This window comes from Sphaerodactylus townsendi, linkage group LG07, assembly GCF_021028975.2.
Source record: "Sphaerodactylus townsendi isolate TG3544 linkage group LG07, MPM_Stown_v2.3, whole genome shotgun sequence".
NCBI lineage: Eukaryota > Metazoa > Chordata > Lepidosauria > Squamata > Sphaerodactylidae > Sphaerodactylus > Sphaerodactylus townsendi.
The window spans coordinates 21,206,828-21,227,060 of record NC_059431.1 but is presented as its reverse complement, the minus strand read 5'-3'; the positions used below and the strand labels follow the sequence as shown (position 1 = coordinate 21,227,060).

The 20,233-nt window shown below is 43.4% G+C and overlaps 1 protein-coding gene across 3 annotated transcripts in view; it reads right to left on the bottom strand.

Annotated features, from left to right (window-relative positions):
* Window positions 1-20,233, bottom strand: part of SPEF2 (sperm flagellar 2) — a 134,738-nt gene that overhangs the window by 38,167 nt on the left and 76,338 nt on the right. For all 3 annotated transcript variants that reach the window (XM_048504145.1, XM_048504146.1, XM_048504147.1), the window contains exons 24-30: window positions 15,781-15,918; window positions 12,224-12,375; window positions 9,524-9,713; window positions 6,890-7,160; window positions 5,313-5,426; window positions 3,794-3,932; window positions 2,877-3,106 (exon numbers count right to left, since the gene is read on the bottom strand). In XM_048504145.1, coding sequence (XP_048360102.1) covers window positions 2,877-3,106; window positions 3,794-3,932; window positions 5,313-5,426; window positions 6,890-7,160; window positions 9,524-9,713; window positions 12,224-12,375; window positions 15,781-15,918 — 1,234 coding nt within the window. The remainder of the gene's footprint in view (window positions 1-2,876; window positions 3,107-3,793; window positions 3,933-5,312; window positions 5,427-6,889; window positions 7,161-9,523; window positions 9,714-12,223; window positions 12,376-15,780; window positions 15,919-20,233) is intronic.

The following is a 20,233-nucleotide window of genomic DNA, read 5'->3' as shown; positions in this document are numbered from 1 at the left end:
AGTCAATACATCTGAATTACAGAAAAAACACGAAAAAGCCATATTTCGGCTTTACCGAAAATGTCCGGGTTAAAAAAACCTAAACCTGAAATTTACCGATCCAAATTATTGGGGCTCATCACAACTTCCAGCTGCTGCAAATCTGATTCAGCAATCTGATTTCAGCAGATATTGCTCACATACTTGCAAGTACTTTTATTTGTACACATAAGGGGCAGAAGTTCAAAAAAGGCAACTTGGAAGCTGAGATTCACAAGAAATTAAAATTTTGCAATTCTTCTGTGCTCCTGAAAAACTGATATATATAAACAGTCTCTAGAATACAATGCCAACAAATAGGAGCTGGGCTTCCACTTGGATTGCCAGTCATGTCTGGCAAGCTGCTAGGTGAATTTGGAAGCACGATCAATATTACTGACATTGTGCATCAGCTCAATGTCATTTCTGGCAAAGAGAAGAAAAACCCAGAAGTGACACTGTCATGGAGGGCCGATTCTCTAGGATTCCCTCCAAACTCTATGATCAAGTCACGGCTATAGAAGACTGAAGGCCCTAGTTTCCTCACACTTTACGCAATTGACACAGAACTGCCCTGCTTCCAGGACAGGGAAGATTTGTTTATTTATTTTATTTATTTCATTTGTACTGCACCGTTCCCCCCAATGGGGATCCAAAGCAGCTTACTTCAGTCTCCCTTCCTTCATTTTTAGGTCTTTGCATGACCTGGATTTAATCTAAGGGCTGTTTTATGACGTTCCCTGCTGGAGTATTTTATTGTTGCCAGATAATGCTGCACTATTTTTGTGCTGTTTTTATGCCTGTTGATGATTTCTAAAATGTTTTGTTGTTGTTTTTATGGTTTTATTGGCAAATCTAGGCTGTGGCTTCGTGGCAGAGCTTCTGCTTCACATGCAGAAGGCCCCAGGTTCAATCCCCAGCATCTCCACTCAAAAGGCTCAAGTAGTAGATGATGTGAATGGCTCATGAGGCCCCACCTGAAATACAGCCTGGACTCCAGTTTTTCCCTTCAGTAAGAATTGAGTCTTCCATTATGGCCCTTTCCGCACATGGGTGGAAACGAGTCTCATTATGCCGGTGGAGGCTCGGGGATCGTTCGCATGCTAGTGTGCGAGCGGCCCCCACTCCCCTCACAGCCGGAGAGGCGGCTCCGCACGGTCAGTCCCCTCCACTCACCGTCATGTCCAGTGTCGCCCTGGAGGGCTGCAGGGAACCGCCCACGCTGCCCTTCAACCTCCAGGGGTCCGAGGGCAGCGTGGGCGGGTCCCTGCAGCCCTCCAGGGCGATGCTGGACATGACGGTGAGTGGAGATGACGGGGGAAGCAGCGTCTTCCCAGCGGTGCGGTTCGCACCACACTGAGGGGAAGACGCTGTTTTGCAAAAACCTCACTTGTTTTGCAAGGTTAAAAGCGGCGGCTTCACACTGCTTTCAGGCGGCCAGGACGGCGCCTCCTGTGTGAACAGCAGCCCAGGGGAGGCGTTTTTGCCATCCCCGGGCCACTGTATATCGCCCATGCGGAAAGGGCCTGAGTCACGTGTTCAGAGACTCTTTGCCTTTCTCTGTGTTGTATTTGTATGCATAATTTTAGCAACACGATAGCCTCATGTAATAAACTGAAGTATAAATGTATAGCTAATTCTGATGTTAGAACACTTTCAGACTTCATAATTTTAGCAACATGATAGCCTCATGTAATAAACTGAAATATAAATGTATAGATAATTCTGATGTTAGAACACTTTCAGACTTCTGAATTTAACCAGTTAAGCAATGTAAAATAAGTCAACAGATCTATGCAATATGTAACAGATTTGACAGGCCGAGCAGCAAAACCTTTAAAACAACATTTGAAGGCACAGGATCCAAGTTGGTGGAATACATATTATTTGGCATCTAGAGCTTTTTCACATGCTTTGCAAGGTAGCAAATCCTGCTGCTGTTGAGTGTATAAATTACCAGGTGTGTATAATTAAGAGGAACATATAAATAGCAAAAACCACATGGAGACCCAGCTTTCTCACAAATATTCTTGAATGGCACGTGTAGGTCATATTTACATATCTGCATTTTCAGGTAGGTTGGAGACAGACAATTTTTACAAGAATTGGAAGAGGCTCAACAGAAATTTTGCTTCCTACGACATGCAGTTTCATCCACTGAACATTCTGTGGTTTTTTTCAACAACTACTAAAAGGCATTTAACATAAGGTGAATATCGGCTCCTTACACATATTACAAGCAACAATTCTTCTGCCTTCAAATCTCTGGGAAGAAATGTCCCCAAATTATTGTCTGATTCTAGCCTCTAACACTAGCTACAGTTTCCCATTGGAAAGGGAATGTATACACACGTTTTTATTCTGCTCTTTGACCAAATTCACACATGCTGCTTAAAGCACTTTCTGACCCTTCTGCCATTTGTGTGCATGGCTCCATGCACATATCATTGAATATTACACTATTGTTGGACTGACAATAGCAATAATTTACAGCTGAACTATCCAGAGAAAAGTTCAGTTGGGATTAATTGCTATAACCCAGCGACAGTGCAATGCCTAGCAATGTGAATACAGCACTGGTGTGAAAAACAGAAAGGCAGTTTTCAGTGCTCTTTCATTATGTTTCCTGGCTGACTGATATCCATGCAGAAAGATGGATTTATAATGAAATTTCAGTTTTTTCTGCACTCTACATGAAATTTCAGCCTTAGCTTACAGAGAAACATATTTGAATACTGGCATACGCAGTTATAGGAAGCATCGGCACCGACAGTAGAAGTCCAAAAAATTAGTAACTTTGAACCTTAAGCAGATAAGTAATTCATACTTGCAAAAGTGTTAAGAAGGAATCTTCCTACCTTTCGGAGCCACCTGTAGAAATTGCTTATGAAGACTGTTGAGCTGTGAAATTGTTAGAGTGCCATTCATAGCAGTCTCTACCGATGGAGGGCGGGACGGAGGGGCAGGGTCCGGGAATACTTTGATATCGCCATTAATGTAAAACTCTGTCCCTTCTAGAACTAGCTCATTCTGGATTCTGGTAGCTATTTCAATATGGTGACGGGCAACCTCGATTAATTTGTCAACACTGTAAAGACAATACATCAAATCATTAAAATATTATTAGATCAAAGTGAATTGAAAGGGCAGCAGTCGGTGTTGGGCAACAAAGATCTCTTTTTCTTCTAAAGATCCCAAACTCGTTCACCGAACTCTTGCTCTTTACTCATGCATAGATGTGGCCAAGCTAGAAAGGACAGAGGGGAGCTGGGAGTAGGGATAATAATTGTTTTATTCATGGGCACACACAGAACCCCTAAGTTTCAGGAAGAAGAGTTGGATTTATATCCCCCTCCCCTTTCTCTCCTGTGAGGAAACGCAAGGTGGCTTACAAGCTCCTTTCCCCCTCACAACACCCTGTGAAGTAGATGGGGCTGTGAGAGCTCCGAAGAACTGTGACTAGCCCAAGGTCACCCATCTGGCATGTGTTGGAGTGCACAAGCTAATCTAGTTCACCAGATAAGCCTCCACAGCTCAAGTGGCAGAGCGGGGAATCAAACCCAGTTCTCCAGATTCAAATGCACCTGCTCTTAACCACTACACCACGCTGGCTCTCAGACCATTGAGTTGTTTATACAGTGCATGACTGTCTGATTAAAATGGTGTTTGGTGTCAGAAATACTGCAGCCGAAAAATGATTGCCCCCAAGTGCTTTTTTAGCCCATTCATCTACCAGGCCCAGTATTATGATTCATCAGAATTAACTTTCTGTTACCTGGACATTTCAGCCAGGTATCTGTCTCCAAGCCATTTCTCCATATCCCTGTATGCTAGTTCGGCTTTCGAGATTAGATCTTCAATGAAGGCATGCGCTTTAACTTTTAACAGCTCAAGTCGAGATTTTGCAGCCTCCGCTGTTGACAAAGATAGTTTAGAGTAATTTTAAAAAAGAAAACACTCAGCGACTAGTTTTAACCAGTTTGCTGACATGTTAGCCCTTTATTTGGGAAACAGACATCCCTAGCCTTTGAATCTGTAAACATTTAGGAAACGTCTAAGTATTACGTGTGGATATTTACACTATAATTACACAGTGGCAACTAACCTGATGAGAAAGTAGCCTTTTTCTGTTGTTATGAGGAGAATGTGTTTTCTGTTGTTATGAGGAGACTCTGTTTTCTGTTGTTATGAGGAGAATGTTTTCTGTTGTTATGAGGAGACTGTGTTTTCTGTTGTTATGAGGAGAATGTTTTCTGTTGTTATGAGGAGAACGTGTTACCTGCGATCCTATTCATATGGACAATCAGAACAGGACAATGCACAAATCTCTGAGTACTAGTGCTTGTAGGAAGCATGATGGGAAGGCCTTGCCCTCTGCACCTTGTTTTGTTGGGCCTTTCAGGGCAACTGGTTGGTTGCTGTGTGAAACAGGGTGTGAAACAGGACTAGATAAGACTACTGGTTTGGCCCAGTAGGCTTTACTTATATTTTCTGTAGGTTGTGCTTCTTGTATACCGAAGCTGAAAATACAAATGTTGCCTCTTTCAGACAAAATGGCAGTAATGTGTCCCAGGACAGTTGTGTGCAGCACCTGTGTTAGAACATGTAGTAAAAACTAACAACTGGAAAGGGCGACTGCAGCTTGGAAATCATGGCTCTTATTAACCATAGTATAGTATTACATCTATACTGAGAAAACCATGGTTAAGGCCATTTCCCTGCCTCTACAGCATTTCTACTCATAGGCAAGCAGGTTTTACTAGTCTCTCCCTATGCACATCTTTGGGTGGAGGGCATGGTTCAGTCAGCTATACTATAGTTTTGGATAGCTTCTAAGAGATGAACGTTCAATATGTCAGCTTAATCATGTGGTTTGCCTTGACTTGGACAGCCCAGACTATTCTGAACTCATGAGATCTCAGAAACCATGCAGGGTCAGCCCAGACTAGTACTTGGATGGGAGATTACCAAGGAAGTCCAGGGCAGAGGCAGGCAATGGCAAACCACCTCTATCCTTCTCTTGCCTTGAAAATCCTACAGGGTCGCCATATGTCGGCTGTGACTTGAAGGCCCTTTCAACCACTATTATAGCTTTACTGCATGTTTTGGATCGTATAACCGGGATTAAAGGCAACAAACTATGGTTAGCTCTAACAGCGGTTTAATGTTACAGATGAAACAGGCTCAACTAAATATTGTTGAAGCATATGGAATACTTCTTCCAAGTATTCTTCCATTTCAATTTGCAAACAACTGACATTTCCTGGGCTCAAATCTTTCTAATTATTGTTTACCTTCAAGTTCCAGCGCAGTAAAAAATTCCTGCTTCAACTTAAGTTTTTGCTCTTGTTTTTTCAGTTCCTCAGGGGATAATAGGACTAGTGGTGATTCGACCAGACATGTAGATTCTGCAAGGAAGAGAGAACGTTTTACACAGCACTGAACCCATACACTCTTTGAACTGTTTTGGGTGCGTTAATGTATTGTAGGACCAGTTGCTGGCACTAACGTTTTTGACACTTTCCAAAAAGAATTGTTTTACTCAAGTTTTCACAACACTATAAATTTTGCCATTTCAAATGTTTCAGTATTTTACCTTACTGACTTCCAGGGAACATGACAATTCAACTGGCTTGAGCTTGTAGAAGTTTCCTGTTGCACTTTACTGAAAGGAGTGTTTACCAGCATCAGGGCAGACTGGGTCTGACTCTAGTCTGTCTGGAAGTTCTGGAGACCTTCGAATTCGAAAGATGAACTAGCTAGGGCTTATTTTAGATCCACTAGTTCTGAAAACATCTAGGATCAGTAAGTGTGCTCATCATTAAATGCAACAAGCAGGGTTGCCAGAATGAAAGGTAGTCATAGTGGGATACAAACTAATTCCTTTCCTAATTATCCCCAGCATAGAGCTTGCCTTTTTCACAGCTGCCATGCATTGAGTTGAGATTCCCATGGAACTATCAACTAAGACGCCCAAATCCCTTTCCTGGTCTGTGACTGATAGCACTGACCCCTGTAGTGTATATGTGAAGTTTGGATTTTTTGCCCCTATGTGCATCACTTTACATTTTGCTCCGTCGAACTGGATTTGCCATTTCTTAGCCCACTCACCTAATTTATCAAGGTCCGCTTGGAGCTCTTTGCAATCCTTTGTGGTTCTCACCACACTACATAATTTGGTATCATCTGCAAACTTGGCCACCACACTACCCACCCCTACTTCCAGGTCATTTATGAATAGGTTAAAGAGCACCAGTCCCAAAACGGGGGACACCACTCCCAACATCTCCCCATTGCGAGAACTTCCCATTTACACCCAATCTTTGCTTCCTGTTTCTCAACCAGTTTTTAATCCATAGGAGGACTTCCCCTCTTATTCCTTGACTGCTGAGTTTTCTCAATAGTCTCTAGTGAGGAACTTTGTCAAAAGCCTTTTGGAAATCCAAGTAGACAATGTCCACTGGTTCCCTCTGATCCACATGCCTGTTTACACTCTCAAAGAACCCTAGTAAGTTTGTAAGGCAGGACTTGCCTCTGCAAAAGCCATGCTGACTCTTCCTCAGCAGGTCTTGCTTTTCTAAATGTTTTATAATTTTATCTTTAACGGTAGATTCTACTAATTTACCAGGAACAGATGTCAAACTGACTGGCCTGTAATTTCCTGGGTCCCACCTAGATCCTTTCTTAAAGATTGGTGTGACATTGGCCATCTTCCAGTCTTCAGGGATGAAGGCTGATTTCAGGGATAAGTTGCATATTATGTGGGGAAGGGGCTGCCTCAGGAACTGTGCAGTGGTCTAACTTTCTAGAGCACGTGATCTTACTCAGTCAAAACCACTTTGTAAAAAAGAAACATTTGCACCTTACTTACCTCTCTTCTTCCCTTTTTTGATCTCTTTGCTCTCCTTTGCAGTCCCCTTGGCATCCTTTCCACCTTTGCCCTCTTTTCCACCTTTGCCCTCTTTTCCGCCTTTTCCGCCTTTGCCCTCTTTTCCACCTTTGCCCTCTTTTCCACCTTTTCCGCCTTTCCCTCCTTTGCCAGCAGCTGCTTGGGAAGATTTCTGGTGTTCTTTCTCTTTGATTTCTTGCTGCAAGCGCTCTTTTTCTTCCTCGGCCTCTTTGTCTTGCATCTCAGCGCTGACCTTAATTGTTAAACAGTTATGGTTTAGTGGAAGCATCAGGAACAGCAAGGCAACAAGTCTGGACAAACAGTCGTTCTCAAAGGGTCGATATTTTTTTAAAATGTCAAAAAGAAGAAAACGGGTATCATAAATATGCATTGGGTGCTGTGTGGTTTCCAGGCTGTATGGCCGTGTTCTAGCAGCATAACACGGCCATACAGCCCGGAAACCACACAGCACCCAAGTGATTCCAGCCGTGAAAGCCTTCGACAATACATAAATATGCATTCATTGACAGTATTTATCAGCTACTGTTCATGCAGCAGGGTAAGACCCCATAGAACTCAGAGTTTGCAATTATATTTTTTATGGAAGCTGAATGCAGGATTTGTAGCCATAGATTTGTATAACCAGATCTGAAGAGGCACAGAAGACATAAGGATTGATATATTCGGGGGGGGGGGGTTCCCCAGCCAGGTGGCTAAAAGCAAAATAACATGATCGTTTTGTTTTTCATAACACTGCTGGCCAGTTCACATAGCAAAGCAACGTTTTCTCTAACTACGAGACTCTTAACCACAAAGGCTGGGAACTGGAATGCACCCCCTGATGCCCAAGGAGGGGAGAAGAGAGTCTACACAGACAATGAAGTCATTACTCAAGAAGTTCCCAGACTCCTGACAGAAGATCTGCTAGGGGGACAAAACAGCAGCAATTGCCAGGATCATCAGGGACATGACAAGCAGTTGGCTGGAGAACTGTTACCACCCATTGCTGAAGAAGGAAAGGTAGCCATTTCTGTGGATGGAGGGGATGGCAGAGGTATCAGGGCAGAGGTGTAGCTCCAAGGGGGCACAGAGGGTGGGGGTGCATGATACACCGGGCACGCGTCCCTGTGGGGGTGTGGCAAGGGCGTGGAGGTGGCGTTCTGGGGTGGGACTTGGGCGGAGGACGCACTGGTGCATCGGGTGCTTTCCCCCCTTGTATTGCCTCTGTATCAGGGCCATCAACTTATCCCTGTGCAAGCATGCCTCTTGATGTTCAACAGCCACATTCCATTCACTCCACCAGAATTTCCAGACACCCCCCCTCACTGAGGGCTCCAAATACTCCATTTACTCGCACAGCACACATATAACTGGCAGTTTCCCAGTGATCTGCTAAATGAGATGCCACTGATGTTCATACAAGCCAAGCTTACTTTTTTTGCAAAAAATAAAAATTATTTAGATAAGATGGACAAACAGTTTGTACATTAAACTTTAGATTAAGAAGGAACAGAAGGTAAACAACGGACGTAAACTGCACTATCCACTGATAAAGAATCTGCTTTTTAACTAGTTCGGCAACTCAGTTATTGATTAAACATCAACAGATGACCATATCACCAAACGCAGGTGGCTCTTTGAGATACTGAAGGAAGTGTGATAACAATGTTTTTCAGGAAGGTAGACAAGTTGGTCTAAAGTAGAAGAGCTAGATTTGTGCCTAGTAGCTCCTTAGAGAAAAAGATTTTTGAGGTACAGGCTTGTGAGAGTCAAAACGTTCTTTGCCAGATGTTATTTGACTCTCAGAAGCATATACCCAGAAAACTTTGTTGGTCTTTAAGGAGCTATTGAAATGGAATGTTTCAGAAGCCAGACATTCTAAATCACTCACCTTGATTTTATTCCCTAGAACAGAAATTTACTAGATCCAAATTAACCTCAAAAAAAAATGAATGTGTAAGTTCTAAGGATTGAAACTAACCCCCAACTGATTAGTCAATTATTGCTTGCGGCCTTAAACAGTTCTCACAACAGCAGAGCGTTGGCCAGGTACGCAGCCCCATATACAACCCAAAGAACCTATGGCACTCCTGCAAGAGAAATGGCTTCTCCATTTGTTTCAACAAGGTGAGCTCTGCAAACCATCTCACAGAGAAAGGCAGACTCTAAAGGAAGTAAATGGAATAAATCTCTTGGGTCCCGTCCACACATACAGAATAATGCACTTTCAGTCCACTTTGCAGCTGTATGGAATAGCAAAATCCACATGCAAACAGTTTGTGAAAGTGGATTGAAAGTGCATTATTCTGCATGTGCAGAAGGGACCTTGGCGACCGGTGCAACCAAAGACTTGAGCCCAAGAGAACTTCTAGTTTGTGTCTCTCTTTCTGAAGTTAAAGGAAGTTTCACAAGCAATTTGAATAATACAATACAAATCGAATACAATACAAATCGAATAATACAATACAATACAATACAATTCTGGCTATGGCATGACAGCCTGTTGTTCCAAGGAAAGCCATCATCCACCTAACTGGGCGATCCTTCAGCATCCCTGCCCAAGAGACTCAAGATGTGGAGCATTTGAGTTGTTTGATAAACCCAGATTTCCCTTACCATATTAGTTATTGTGAGGATGGCATTGTGCCATGTCTCAGAGACCAGTTTCTCGTCGGAGCTAAAATTAAACAAGGCACTTTCACAAGCCTGATAATCCTCCTTCGCACTCTTCATTTGAAAGACTTTGGTTTTTTGTTTGGTGAGCACTATGTCCGGAGAAGGACACTTGCGACTTAACAAAGGAATTCTAAAAAAAGAAGAAGAAAAAACAAAAGAACAGCCTTATTCCTGAATTGCTCACAAGGGGTGTTCATATTTACATTGCACCAAGCATGGTTTCATACACTGTATAGGTATCCTAAGACAAACTACCAGTCACCGAGGCCAGATGTACAGACTACGTACACACACAGATATACTTGAATGCTGAGACAAGCTTTGTTACAACACATCTGTACAGGATACTGTGTAGGACACTTAGAACACAATTCTAAGCTGAGTTAGAAGTTTCTAAATCCACTGATGTCAATGGGCCTAGAAAGGTGCACACTGCACTGTTAGTGTCATTTGTACGAAGCAGGATACTCACAAGCAAATAGTTTACCAGCCCCACAATGATAGTAAGGGCACATGCTTTCCCCAACTTGTTTCCTATTATTGCTACGAGTGGGAGAATTCTTTTTTAAACAGCTATCTGGCCAATGATGTGACTTCACTTCTGGGAAAAAAACCCAGAAGGAATGTCATACCTCTCTAGGAACTGCCAAATACTCTGTGGCTTTACCATGTAGTTTCCGGTGATCTCTAGGAGAGCAAGATGTCACTTCTGTGAAAAACCCAGAAAGCATGTCATTGGTGATGGCTGCCTCCCATGTCCTTGCCCGCCCCCCGGACTGCGGTCCGTCCCCTGACCTGGCCACCCTACAACCAAGGCTCAATCAAATGGTCCACTCTTCTGTGATTGGCTGATTGTTCCGTACATTCAGATCTCAGTATGTTCCAAGCAAACCTTATGTGTGTGGCAGGAGAAAGAAGCCCAAGCTTTGCTTTTGCTGCCTGCTGTCTCTTTTGAACTATGAACTAGGGCCTAGTGTGAAAACAGAACCCATCAACATCATGGCAAATACTAGAATATTTTTTATTAGGATTTAGGAGCAATTAATTTAGGAGTAATTAAGCAATTGATTTAGGAGCAATTAAGGGTAGGATCTTCATTTTGATCTTTATTTAACTCCCTGAAAGGACATCATCATTAGTTATACCCATCATTACTTATACCCAAAAGCCTTGTGTATGTAGGTGTATGTAGGGGCTTTTGGGGTGGCTGTCCACTGAATCCGCCCCGCCCCTCTCTGTTGCCCTATGTATTATTATTATTATTATTATTATTATTTATTTAATTTGTATACCGCCCGATCCCCGAAGGGCTCCGGGCGGTGAACAACATTCACTACAACATCAACAGGAGCGGTCGTACAAATATAAACACATAGGCTCCATCCCATAAAATAGCTTAAAACTCATAAAACAGCAAAAAACCATACATAATATGGTCCGACCCCAATGCTTACATGAACATCAGCCGGTCCCCTCCTGGGGTATAATACCGGACGTTAGTTAGTTATAGATGGGTTATTACTGCTACTGTTTTTATTGTATTGTATTGTATTTATTGTTTTAATTGGGATTATTCGATTTGTGTTCTTCTTCATTACATTGTATTGGTTGTCATGTTTGTACACTGCCCTGAGCCTTTCAGGGGTAGGGGGGTTTACCAAATCGAATGAATGAATGAATGAATGAATGAATGAATGAATGAATGAATGAATGAATATGTGTGTGGGCATACACACAGTTCCTGGATACATGAGTCACACCCACTAGCCCCAGCCCCTGTGAATGTTCAGACCCACACTGGCACAGAGCCCACAGGCTTAGAAAAAAATACACATTGGCTCCATCTGTGACACAGGGATCCCTAGGAAAAAAAGGTTACCACAGGAGTGTCCAACTCTGGCACTTCAGGTGTTAATGGACGACAATTCCCATCAGCCCCTGCTGGAAAGGCCAATTGGATATCCATGAACATCTGAAGCACCAGAGTTGGACACTCCTAGGTTTCCACATGGAGGGCCCCTAAACAGATATATTTGGCAAAGGTATAAGCAGAGTTAGCAGAACATGTAGGCAAAGACTGGGACAAGCTGGCATACTCCCCCCACCCCACCCGCATATAACCTGCACATGTTGTCAACAGCACTGAATTCAGCAGAACTTGCTTCTGAGTAGGCAAGCACTGGGCCAGGTTCATAGAATCATGGAGTCGGAAGAGACCCCAAGGGCCATCAAGTCTAATCCCCTGCAATGCAGAAACAGGCTGAAAGTGTCCTATTCGTTCTAACAACCGTCAGCTATCCCGAGCCCATATTTTTATTCCTCATATAATCACTGCCATTGATCCTGGCCTTCTATTTGCTCAATATAACCTACGCCACAGGGTTGTCACGATTGTGAACTATACACCATTCTGAGCCCCTCAAAGAGAGGGTGGGACAGAAATGTGCAAGGTATTTTCTGACATGTGCAAGTTGAGCATTTGTTTAACTCCAGTTCTGTAAACCCCGAAACTTTAATATTTGCAGTTTCTACTTGTATTTCTTCTAGATGTCCTACACATGCAACAGTGTTTGCTGTCAACTGCCCATACACAAACATGCATATTTAGTATTTATTGCAATATCACAGTTCTGATCATACATTTTAATCTTGCCCTCTTCATCTCCTTGAATCACGTCCAACAAGGGTATTTTGGTAAACTCTGTGTTGGTCTCCATAGGGATTTTGCCTTCCATTCCTCGGTAATAGTCGTGCAACAGTCTCTTGGTATCTTGGAAACGGTCCACTTCATACTGCACACATACAGGATGAAGGTTAATTTTTAAAATCAGTTATTTTTAGTACCTCATCTTAACAGATTGTACAAACAGTTCACAAAACCTCAAAATGCCGAATATTCTACAAAATCTGATTAATACAACACCCTCAGTTCTTAAATAATGGTAGGATCCAATATGCATAAGACGCAAAGTAGGTATTAGGAAGACTATGTGTGTTATTGTCACTGAAAACAGAACACATTTCATCCCTGTCTTTAACTTGTAATATTTGGTATTTTAGAAGTGTGATGTGACACAATGACATCATCACACCAAAAGTTGTACTACTAGAAGTATTGAGAGACAAGGAAACTATATGGGACAAAATACACAAACTGTGTAACATTCTATCTCTCTGCAGGAAACAATTCAATGAATTAAAATGGCAGGCAACTGCTATGCAGATGCCCTCACTAACTGATTATGCAACTTCAGTGTTGCATACAATTTGCTAAAATGGGTGGATTCCACTTAACACAAGCAAATTACACTTGAAAATTGCACTTTTAACCAATGCAAATGGTTCCTTCTCTCATCCTGGACAGCAGCAGCAGCAGCAGCATCATATCATCATCATCATCATCATCATCATCATCATCATCATCATCATCATCATCATCATCATCATCATCATCATCATCATCATCATCATCATCTGTTACATTTGATAAACCGCTCCACAGGTATACATACTCCACTTGCTTAACTACTATCAGATCCTCTGAAGATGCCAGTCACAGATGCAGGCGAAATGTCAGGAGAAAATGCTACTGGAACACAACCCAGAAAACCCACAACACCCCTGTGTAACATATGTTAGGATATGGCCAACTTCAAATCAATCAAAATATTCTCTTACTATCAGAGCAAATAGACATGCGGGTTCAAAGCAAAAACCTTAACGCAAATACATGGCGCTTGGTCTTTATTGTATTATCCATGAGCATACCAGAGCAATGAGGCTATACAGAGTTGTGGCTGCCCCATAGCAGTGGCACTGCTCCCCCTAACCTAGACCCATCATCTCGCCATGTTTCAAAAAACCCTTTTAAGAGATCAAACACAGGATTCACATTTCCCTTCCAGCCTGCTCTCCTACAATTTGTCTTAAGTATAGTTGGTCATGCAAAAACACTACGGCTAATGCTAACCAAGGTCAGCAACTAAATCCACTTGTAGCTAGCTTCAAACCTTGGACAGAAACAAAGATCAGTTAACCAAAATTAATATTATGAGTAGAATCACAGAGTTGGAGGAGACCCCAAGGGCCATCAAGTCCAACCCCCTGCAATGCAGGAACACATAATCAAAGCACTTCTGACAGATGGCCATTCATCCTCTGTTCAAAAACCTCCAAAGAAGGAGACCCCAACACACTCCAAGGTAGTGCATTCCACTGTCGAGCAGCCCTTGATGTCAGGAAATTTTTCCTGATGTTTAGGTGGAATCTCTTTTCCTTCACCTTGAACCCATGACTCCTGGTCCTAGTCTCTGGAGCAGCAGAAAACAAGCTTGCTCCCTCACCAACATGACATCCCTTCAACTATCTAAACATGGCTATCATGTCACCCCTTAACCTTCTCTTCACCAAACTAAACATACCATGGTAGCCATGGTTAAAGTTGGTGAGGGGTGAAGAAGGAAAAAAATGTGAGAGGGGCATTGCTAAAGGGTAGTCATGCCCCTTGACCATGGTTTACACTTAACTATGGTTAAGGGACTAGTGGCAAGAGAGTCATTGCTTGGAGCACTCAAACAGTTTTACAAGTTTTGCATCATCACAAATGCTAAACACCTTCGAACAGCTGTCAAAAATACACATATGGAAGAATGATACATTTTTTTGTTATTTCACAGCAAACCCAAGTGGATTTTGCTAAGTTCAGAAGATGAAGGCAGCCAAGAAGTACTGTGCACCTGCCACACTTTTGATTTATTATTAGAACTGAGGCCTCTGAATTTGTAACTGAAAAAAACACACACAAACACACAAACCCCGGTGCTAGATACTCATGGGAAAATTCACAAAACCACAGTCACAAAAGGAAGAAAAACCAGCACAGAGTAAGCATCCAGTTGCGTAGAATAACCACCAATTCAAAGGCTAAAGTCTGCCACTTAGCTTCAGACCCGGCCCCTGTGTTGCTAGACTGACCTGTGGTGGACCAAGGCATCCTGTTTTTAACAGAAAACAGTGGCACCTCTACCACCACAGCCAAATCCTGGGTGCTTCGCAGCACAGTGCCCCAAAACGGGGTAGCCTATCTTGGACATTGGCTCAATGTACCTACAAGGAAAAAGAACTTTGTCTGGACTTGTCTCCCTCCAAAGCAACTTGCATAATGTTCTCTCACATCCTTCTTGACAGGATTAAGTCTACACAAAAGATGTTGCCCTGGAGACAGTTCCCATCTCCAGCCCTGGACCATACACCCCTAGAGAAGGCAAAGGATGTATTAATGTGCTCACCTGCCCTGCATAGTACTAACTAATGTTTCTTTCTCTGAGTAATACTTTGAACTGACCACCTCACTTTGCATTGTCATTGTTTCACAGCTGTAATCTTTTCAGCTAACTTCCCTGGGCACACCAGGCTGATGTTTCAACCCATTATTAGACTGATGACCCAACATCACAGTTAATGTCTGTCTCTTGACCTTCCCAGGAAGGGCAGGAAATCCCTTTGTCTAGGGAGATTTAGGATCACTCTGCATAACCCCGGGGGTCCGTTTTCCCCTACAAGAAGCCCACTCTCCCAACAGACAATGTTCAGTATCCCTGGACAACTCCCTGTCTGCGATACTGCTCCACAGAGCTAAGCATAGGAGAGTTCAGTATCTCTGGATGACTCTCTGGTAGATTCCGCATGGACGAAGAACAGCGCCCCTGGAGCGAGGCATCTGGGAAACAGCGTTTCGCTGCCGGCGTCGTGCAAACAGCACCAGCTTGGAGGTGCCGCTTTTCGGTGCCTCCATTTTCCCTAACACTCACCTCCTCTCCTTGCCGAACTCTGCAGGGATGGGGAGGCAGGCCCCGGGGGTCGAAGGGCAGCGTGGGCCTGCTTTCCCTGTCCCTACGGAGATTGGCAAGGAGAGAAGGTGAATGTGGGGAGAGGAAATGGAGGTGCCTCCGGGGGGCAAGTGGGACGTGGGGGGCACGGGGGGGGGCACCTGGAGCAGTGTTGCCCCGGGTGCCATCCCCCCCCCCACCGACACCTCTGGAAATCAGCTGAAGTTATTTTGCTTAATCGCCTACTTAGTTGGAGTTTCAGGATCAGGACACCCAATAAAATCAAGGTTTCACAACATTTATCAAAGTGAAGATCAACCCTCTCGTTTGGGCTGCCGGATTTTCTTTTTTAAAAATCTATTATCAGACCTGCATCAGTGAAAGGATGTGATTAACCAGAAGTCCCATCCAATCTGGCAGCCACTTGTTATTCATGATGTCGCTGCGCTCCTGCTCGGCTTCGTCTCTTCTGTTTTCACAAATATCCCACAGGCGATCTCTCAAGTCCTAAAAAAATAACTGATATGTCAACTACACCTCACCACAAAACAAGCTGAAGGATAAATGACAATTAAATTGCATTCTGATCTTTCAGGCAGTGGCGGAGGGCCAAGGGGACGGGGGAGTGCGTCGTGCACTGGGCGCACACCTGGGGGGCACAAAATCACCCCTGGCCCCTCCCCCTTTACCCCGCGCCCCCCCGGCGCTCCCCCGTGGCACACACACACACACCAACCCCCTTCCCGCACTTACCTTCGTTCCTTTTCTTTTTGTAGTCCTTTTTGAGGCTGAAAAACGCGGCCTAGTTACAGTTCAGGGGAAAAACTGCCTGAGGAACTACAGTTCCCAGGAGACCTTGGGGCTCACCAGGTCTCCTGGGAAGTATAATTCGTCAGGCAGCTTTCTCCTTGAACTGTAAATAGGCCACGTTTTTCAGCCTCAAAAGTACCTGCCACAAAAAAGAAAAGGAAACAAAGGTGAGTGATGAGGAAGAGTGACAAAAGTGTGATGATGATATTGATGATACCGCGCCAGGAGGGCAGCGAGGAGAAGGCAAGGAAGCGGAAAAAAAAAAACACTCTAGCAAGCACTTCTGGGTGCAATTTGGCCCAGCTACTCCTCTGCTTTCAGGTCCAGCACATATGGAAGTGTCCTATGACAGCTGCTGGTACAGGTGGCCAATACTCAGATGCAGCAGCTACAGAACCTTTCTCCAGCTTTACATGCTGTGCTCCCAGCAAGATACTAAACCTACTCATTTACCTTCCCCCAACTCATCCTGCCAGGAAAGGGAGCAAACAGCAGTAGCTTACTCTCCTGGAAGGAAACGTGGCAGCAAGGGTTCTCCAACAGCAGTGGCCTGAACCAGCAGTTAGAGCCAGCAGCTTCTTCAGGTTTTGGCCCATTTGAAGGCAGGTGCGTGAATCAGAAATTATAGGAGCCATTTTTTATGAGTAACTCCTAGACTGGCACCTCGCATAATCAACAGGCATCTGGGCTCATGACCGCTTCCCTGAAGATCACTTGTCTTTTTGCAGGTGCAGCCATCTTGCAAAAAGCCAACTTCAAAAACAGAACTGGATCTATGTTTTGGTGACTCTGTCACCACTCCTGACTGACTGTTCAAGTGCAGCTCCCTCCTTCTGAAGTCCATTCACGAGCCTGATCTCCAACAAGGAGTGAGTACAAAAAATCACCACAGGAAGAGAGAACAACCGTGACTCTCATTTATTGTGAAGACTAATTTTTGCCTGGTATGAGAGAATATAAGTAATGGGTTTATTCATTGCCACATAGGGAGTTCAGAAAGAATAACTGAAGGGTGGTTAACTACTACATCCTGTATTCTCCAGATGGTATTCAGGGGGTTTGAAGCATATTTCTGATGAGTGACGTGGGTTTATAACAAAATTGGAGCAGGATGAAATACTACCGGCATGACACCCATAAGAACATAAGAACAAGCCAGCTGGATCAGACCAGAGTCCATCTAGTCCAGCACTCTGCTACTCGCAGTGGCCCACCAGGTGCCTTTGGGAGCTCACATGCAGGATGTGAAAGCAATGGCCTTCTGCTGCTGCTGCTGCTCCTGAGCACCTGGTCTGCTAAGGCATTTGCAATCTCAGATCAAGGAGGGTCAAGATTGGTAGCCAGAGATTGACTTCTCCTCCATCAATCTGTCCAAGCCCTTTTTAAAGCTCACCCCATTCACCTTCCTCCTGTTTTAGGCCTGTTTGATCAGATAGGATCCAAAGGACCTCTGCAGCCCACCTTGGAGCTAAGCCAGGCGGCAGTGGCACAGGTGTGAAAGATGCATGCCTCCTCCTATGTCGTGCTCTCTCCCTCACCAATTCGGTTCCCCAAGCAGTTGCTTGGATCACTTGGGCACTGAACTAGCACCTGAGTTAGTGCCATCTAGCCTTAAGGACTTCACAGTGATGGGGCAAACTCAGGACTGGGGCACTCAATAACAATAGAATAGAATAGAATAGAATCTTTATTGGCCAAGTGTGATTGGACACACAAGGAATTTGTCTCCGGTGCATATGCTCTCAGTGTACATAAAAGAAAAATACATTTGTCAAGAATCATAGGTGAAATTTTTTAATCATCATAGGTACAGCACTTGATGAGTGACATATAGGTCTAGTAAGCAATCAGGAAACAATCAGTAGTAATGAAAACATAAAATGTAAAATCATAAAATAAAATAAAAATAAAATAAAATAAAATAAAATGTCAGCACAGGCTATAGTCAGCTTACAGTCATAAGTGGGAGGGAGATGGGTAATAGGAATGATGAAAAAAAAGTAGATTGCAGTAATTATATAATAAATTATATAATAAATAGTTTAACATTATGAAATTATTTGTTTAACAGAGTGATGGCATTCGGGGAAAAAACTGTTCTTATGTCTAGTTGTCTTGGTGTTTTGCAGTGCTCTGTAGCGGCGTTTAGAGGGTAAGAAGTTGAAACAGTTTACTTGACCAGGATAAAGCGGGGGTCAGTAAAATATTTCTCCACAGCCCTTTTGACCACCGTGCGGTATACAGGTCCTCAGGGGGAGGCAGGAGTTAGCAGCAATTGTTTTTTTCTGCCAGTTCACATGATTATTCTCTGAAGTCTGTGTCGATCTTGTTGGGTTGCAGAACCAAACCACACAGTTATAGAGGTGCAGATATTGAGCGGGCTTCAATGATTCCCTCTGTAGAACTGTATCAGCAGCTCCTTGGGCAGTTTTGAGCTTCCTGAGTTGGCCTTGAAAAGGAACATTCTTTGTTGTTAACTTTTTTGATGACATTTTGATATTAGGTGACCATTTTTTAGGTCATGAGATTATGATGGAACCTAGAAATTTAAAGGTCTCTACTATTGATACTGTGTTGTCTAGTATTGTGAGAGGAGGTAGGATGGGAGGGTTTCTCCTGAAATCTACCACCATTTCTCACCGGTTTAAAGTAATGTTCAGTTCCTAGATTGTTCCAGTGTGGCACCACGAGGGGCTAGTTGTTCAACCTCCCGTCTGTATCGCGGTTTCATGCGTTGTCTCGAATGAGACCAATCTTCCTGTTGTATCATCTGCAAATTTCAGTATTTTTAACAGGATGGATAAAGACTTTGAGATACGATCACTTTCTGGTATACAGAGAGAGTGGTGTTGAAAGTACAGCAGCCTTGGGGGCCCTGTGCTCATTTGCACGAACATGTCCTGATGTATTTTTCCCTGGCTACCCATAGCTGTTTCCTATCTGTTAGGAAGCTTGTGATCCGCTTACAAATATGCTCCAGGTACTGCTAGCTGATTTAGTTTGGTTAGAAAGATGTCGATCTCTGATAGTATTGAATGCTGAACTAAAAGTCAACAAAGAGGGACCCTTGCATAGGTCTTTGGCGATTCAAAGATGCTGTAGGATATAAGCAAAGCCATAATAACAGCATCGCCTGTCGATCTGTTTGCCTTTCGGTATGCAAATTACCAAGGGGTCCAACAGTTGGATCGGTTGATGGTTTTCAAATGGTACATCACTAGCCTTTCAAAAGTTTTCATAACTACAGATGTTGAAGCAACTGAGGTCTGTAGTGGATTCCAGTTCCCTTGATGGAAGATAGCCCCGACACTGGGGACTGATAGTGGAGTGTTTGAAGCAGGAAGGAACATATAGCACATCTCTGGTGATCTGGTGAAGATTTAGAATTGAAAATAAGGGGCCAATGAGTGGACCTTTGAACTTTTAAGCAAAGAAGGTGTTATCTTGTCTGGAGCCTGGTGCTTTTCCAGGCTTCACAATGTCTAGCTGAAATAGATCCTGCACTTCGCGCTTTCTGAAATCACCAGGGGGTTGTTAAAGCAATGAAATGGGTTCAGTTGTAGGAAGTTTGGCTATTGAGTGGTCGTCTAGAGATAGAGGTTGTGGAGAAAGATGACTGTAGATTGTTTTCAAACCTACAGTAGAACATTATTCAGGTAAGATACTGCGGTACTTGCTGATTTCGCTTCAACTTGGGAAGGTGGTTTACTGTAACCGGTGATTGATATTACGAGAGTTTTCCACATGTGTTTTGCTGTTTTGGTTGGTGAAACAGATTTTTAACTTTCAGAGTAGTTTCTTTTTTGCTTATCTGATCTCGCTTTGTTAATACATTTCTGGCCTGATTATACAGCATTCCTATCACCCACTTTCTGTAGGCCTCTTTAACTTTGGAGCAATGGCGTAACTGCTTAAAGTTTAGCTGTGAACCAAGGTTTGTTGTTACTATATATCACTTAAGTTTCCACAGGTTGGTATACCAAAGATCTTCACAGAAGCTGACATATGATAT